The sequence below is a fragment of the Eleutherodactylus coqui genome, chromosome 1 (assembly GCF_035609145.1).
Source record: "Eleutherodactylus coqui strain aEleCoq1 chromosome 1, aEleCoq1.hap1, whole genome shotgun sequence".
Taxonomy (NCBI): Eukaryota; Metazoa; Chordata; class Amphibia; order Anura; family Eleutherodactylidae; genus Eleutherodactylus; species Eleutherodactylus coqui.
In genome coordinates, this window is record NC_089837.1 from 17,091,605 (window position 1) to 17,096,853 (window position 5,249).

The window sequence follows — 5,249 nt, forward strand, 5'->3', positions numbered from 1 at the left end:
ACAAGCCATGACAGACCTGGACACCATTTTCTGGAGTTGCAATGAGAACCCATTGGCCGTCCACAATTACATTACAGGGGACTGATGACATCATAGAGGGAGTGCCCTCCCTCTGTGAATACTATACGTGCCCTGATCTACAGTGACTGCAGCATTTAACAGGTTACTAGTGGAGATGAGTGTTCTCACCAATCCTCACTTGTGTCAGTCACAGCTGGCTCCCACTATGGATGGCACAGGCTCAGATAATGAAATCCGTGCCAGCCATAGGACGCAAGTTTACGTCCATTAGCAGGAACCCCTTCCGATGCGAGACTTACATTTACGTCCCGGGTATGGGACGGGGTTAATGGGTTCCATCTGCTGCCCACATAAGAGAATACAATAACTCGAATACACCTGCACACTCTAGTGAGGGTCTAAACATGGGAGTAATGCTCTTTATTCTGTGACCACCAGTGATGTTATATGGAGCACAGGCTTAGACATAATTGCAGATCTCCATAAGTTCTGAATGGCCCCTTGGACATCTTTATTTCTCAAGCTGTATATAATGGGGTTCATCATCGGGGTGATGGATGTATAAAACACAGCTAACAGTTTATCTGATAAGTGCCCCGAGTCTTCAGGCTTCATGTACATGATGATGGCCGAGCCATAGAAGAGAATGACTATGATAAGGTGGGAGATACATGTGGAAAAAGCCTTGTATCTTCTAGACTGGATCTTGAGGACTGCCAAGATGATGTGAGTGTAGGAGTACAGGATACACGAGAGAGGAGTTATTAGTAATATGAGACTCCCTACCACCTTGATCACACTCAGTATGAAATGGTCATTGCAGGAAAGTCTCATCAACGATGGAGCTTCACAGAAGAAATGGTCAATGGTGGTGAACCCGCAGTATGTTAGCTGATATAGAAAGTATAAATCCACTGATGATATGATGCCTCCAGTCAACCATGAAGCGCCTATCATTCTAACACAAACTGTTGTCTTCATAATCACATTGTAACGTAAGGGGTTGCTGATGGCCACATATCGATCATAAGCCATGAAAGCCAAAAGGATGCACTCCGTCTCACCGAGGAGAAGGAAGCCGTACACCTGAATCAGGCAACCCTCATAGGAAATCCTCTTCTTCTCCCTCAAGAAATTGACGAGCATATTGGGAACAGTAATGGAAGTGAAGCAGATGTCCAGGAAAGACAGATTAGCCAGGAAGATGTACATGGAATTGTGTAGACGACAATCAGATCTTACAGCCACTATGAGCAGAAGGTTCCCGGCCGCAGTGATCACATACAGGATCAAGAAGATCTGGAAGAGTAGAAGTTGTACACTGGGGTCTGCGGAAAATCCGAGAAGAATGAATTCTGTCACTTGGCTGTAATTTCCACTTTCCATGATGAGTAACGTCTATTTCTCTCGGTCCATGTTGTGGTAGTGAAACATTTGCTTTTATAGCGTGAGAACTCCAAAATGAGCTATTTTAGCACAGTTGATCAGTGGTCCCTTAATCTGTTCTTCTTCACCTACTTTTGAGCATCAGGGCATGCTGGTAGTTGTAGTTAGAGAACATCACTGCAGGTAGAAAGAAAACAGATGGAGGACCTGGCTGTATATTCTGTGTCCTGACTATTCTAAATCCTCCGGAGTATGAGGACTTATTTCTTGTACCCTATCAACCATGACGTGATATAATCAGCGTGATGTAATCATTCTAATAACAAGTCATTGATATAATACAGATACGCTGACTCTTACCTCTTATGGTGGCAAGAAAAGAAATCTGCGGATCCTGTCCGAATCAGACTGAAGCTTCACCTGATGTCCCAATGAGAATACTGAAAGTCTGTCTTATTCTGAACATACAGTATTATGAGAAGATCCAACTCAATGGAGACAACTTGGAGGAGCTGAAGAAATGGGAGTCAGAGGAAGGCTGACACAAGACGGGACAGCCACAGGAATCAGGAGGCATGGAGTAGCCTGAAGACCCAAACACAAGACAAGACATTCTGGGGAAACGTTACAAGAAGAGCTAGAACAAATAGCAGATAATACTAATACTCTTACCACTATCAATCCTACTGCTAATACTACTACTATTAACTCTACTACTACCGTAATGACACCAAACTACTAATACTACTAATGCTAATAACACCAATACTACTATCAGTCCTACTAATACTTCTATTAGTCCTACTGCTAATACTATTACCATTACTACTAACCCTAATACTAAAACTACGACTAATAACACCAATACTACCTTTACTACTAATACTACTACTATTATCGCTACTGCTAATACTACTACTACTACATTTACAACTACTAATAGCACCAATACTACATTTATCAAATGTGAGTGTTGTCCGGTAGAGCGTTGGAGAGAAGAGAGTGTGTTGCTGGGATCAGGACCTACAGATAACGAGACTGTGGTTCTCCTGTTCACCTGTCAGTCCTCCCTGTCGCACCACTATGATGATTTACACCGTTGTCCTGCTGGCGTGCTCTTCAACATTGTACTGTAGTTACTTCCAGTAAAGCGATCGGTCGTCCGTCCCTCCCCGGAGGCCGTGTTTTAAAAGAACCCCCGTGTGTGTGTGGATTTATTCCGACAACTAGGAATTCCCCCGCGGCAGAAGAAATGGTGGCGTCACGCGTGACATAAGAGACTAAGGTAATCCAGTATTGGGCTCCCCGTTTACTAACCTGCCCTCAACCCTTGGACGTGTCAGCAGCTACCCTCCGGGTGGGAGACAGTAGAGCCGCCGTGACAGGGCCCAAACTCTACCCAGCTGTCTCCTAGGCTGCTCCTCGGATGCTGCACTTCTAAAGCTATTACTAGTATTAATCTTACTGCTAATACTACTACTATTACCAATACCACTATTAATCCTACAGCTAACACTACTATTACCACTATTACTACTTCTACTACTATTACCACAATTACTACTTCTACTACTATTACAATTACTACTTCTACTACTATTACCGCTACTGCTAATAACACCAATACTGATATTACTACTACTGATACTGCTACAACTACTAACATCAGTACTAATACTCTAACCACTGCTATTTATTACTAAGGGTGCGGGCAGACGAGCGTAGGCGTATTTACGTTCGCACGAGCGCAACGTATAATCGCCCGAGCGATCGTTTTTCACCGATCACGACCAGAGCTAGAAAGCGTATTTTCGTTTGTTCCTACTTTGCAAACGGTCTTTTCGGCGATCGAATATGCGTTGGCGCGTATTTCGGTCGCATATGTTCCGTTTTTTTTCGAATTTCCGTTTTTACGCGCCGTAAAATCGCCCATGTGAACGAATACATTCGAAACCATTGCCTCAGATGGTCACGTATATACGTTTGGTCGCAAAAACGCGCCGTTTATGCGCTCGTCTGCCCGCACCCTAAATCTAATACTATGACCTCTACTAATCTTACTACTAATACTACTATTATTACCAATACCACTATTAATCCTACAGCTAACACTACTATTACCACTATTACTACTTCTACTGCTATTACCACTACTGCTAATAACACCAATACTAATATTACTACTACTGATACTGCTGCAACTACTAACATCAGTACTAATACTCTAACCACTGCTATTTATTACTAAATCTAATACTAATACTATGACCTCTACTAATCTTACTACTAATACTTTGACTATTACTACTACTAAGTATAGCACCACTACTAACACCAATACCAATACTGTAACTATTACCTCTACTATTCCTACTACTAGTATTTCCATAAGTATGACCCGTTATTTGCAGTACGTGTATTCTCAGGGGCAGTGTTTCTCTCGCTTGAGAACATAGCATACAGATGGGATGTCGCTGCGCTATGCAATGCGAGTTGCGCCCGCTTAGGTGGCATTCAGATGGCTGTGTGAGTTGCACCCAAGATTCTTGGACACATCAGCCGTCACATGGACGCCGGGCCTCAGACCCGCATATAACAAGAATAGGACATGGTGAGTTCCAACCCCCATCGTCCGTGTGGCAGATCCCTGCTATGATTAGCCCGGTCGGCTGTAGGGGGTCCGTGTGCCGTCCGTGGAAACACGGATAGAATAAGCCCTAACACTGCGCAACTAGTGAGCAGAAAAGTCGCTGAAGCGTAAAAACAACGGCTGTCTGAAAGCTTTTACGCAGAATGCCTATTGTTCGCAAGTCATTGAAATATGAGCGACTTTACACCCGGCGACTCTTCATCAACCATCAAACAGCTGCTATAGGAGCGCGTTCCAGTCGCGGATGTTTGACCGCTTCCATCAATACTGGCTGCAGCTTTTACGTAAATCCAAAAAGCGGCTGGTAGTTTAAGAACTTGTCCGGGACTGAACTATTAGTGAGCTATCCTCAGGATACACCATGAATAGTCGATCAGTGGAGATAGTAGATCAGCTGCCATCCTACCCTCTATGAAGCGGACAGCAACGGTCGGGGTTGATAATACAGGCACGGCTCCATTGAATTCAATGCAAAGTCAATCAAGGCTTCTACAATGTGAACAGACCTTTCAGCTTCCGACTCCATCCCCTGCGAACAATGTTGATTGCGACATGTAAAAGTTGCTCTTTTTGTGACATCATCAGCCCTCTGCAACCAGACGCTAGATAATGGTGTCCGGGTCTGATAGCAAAATGTTGTCCCTATCTTCAAGAAAGGGAAGAAGGTGGATCCAGGAAACTACAGGCTTGTGAGCCTGACGTCTATGTAGTGGCCCAGTACATTATCCTGGTCCCCTCCATAAATGTCATACATATATGTCTTATGTTAATGCACTGTGCAAACCTGTCTCGTTATTTCCAGCATGCGTGTTGCACAGCTGCAGCGCTTGACAGGTTAATGTCTACAAAAATCCAAAGCCTGCATGTAACTATATCAAGTCTGTCATGTGGTATGAGAGAGGTTATAAAAGTGAGTGATTAAGAGCGGGAAAGGTTGTTGTTGGTCCACGTCTTCAGGAGTGGTGCCGCTCAGAAGGGCCAGCTGCATAGGGGCACCTTCAGCCCTCATGTACTGAAGCATGGAAGAGGAGGGGAGATCTCCCGTACTGCTTGTGAGCTGGATGTAAATGAGGCAGCCTCTGTACTGGCAGGAGGATCCACAATTAATTTGGATCCTCCTCCAATTAATTTGGTTGCCTACCAGTTCAGCGCCCATGGATGTACAATCAGAGACGGACGCTTGGAGGACAGT

The 5,249-nt window shown here is 44.3% G+C and overlaps 1 protein-coding gene across 1 annotated transcript; it reads right to left on the minus strand.

Moving 5' to 3' along the window:
• Positions 1-441: 441 nt before the first annotated feature.
• LOC136580644 (olfactory receptor 5M5-like) lies at positions 442-1,407 on the minus strand. Its single transcript, XM_066581770.1, has one exon. It carries the CDS (start codon positions 1,405-1,407, stop codon positions 442-444), a length of 966 nt encoding a protein of 321 aa, XP_066437867.1.
• Between the last annotated feature and the right edge of the window lie 3,842 nt (positions 1,408-5,249).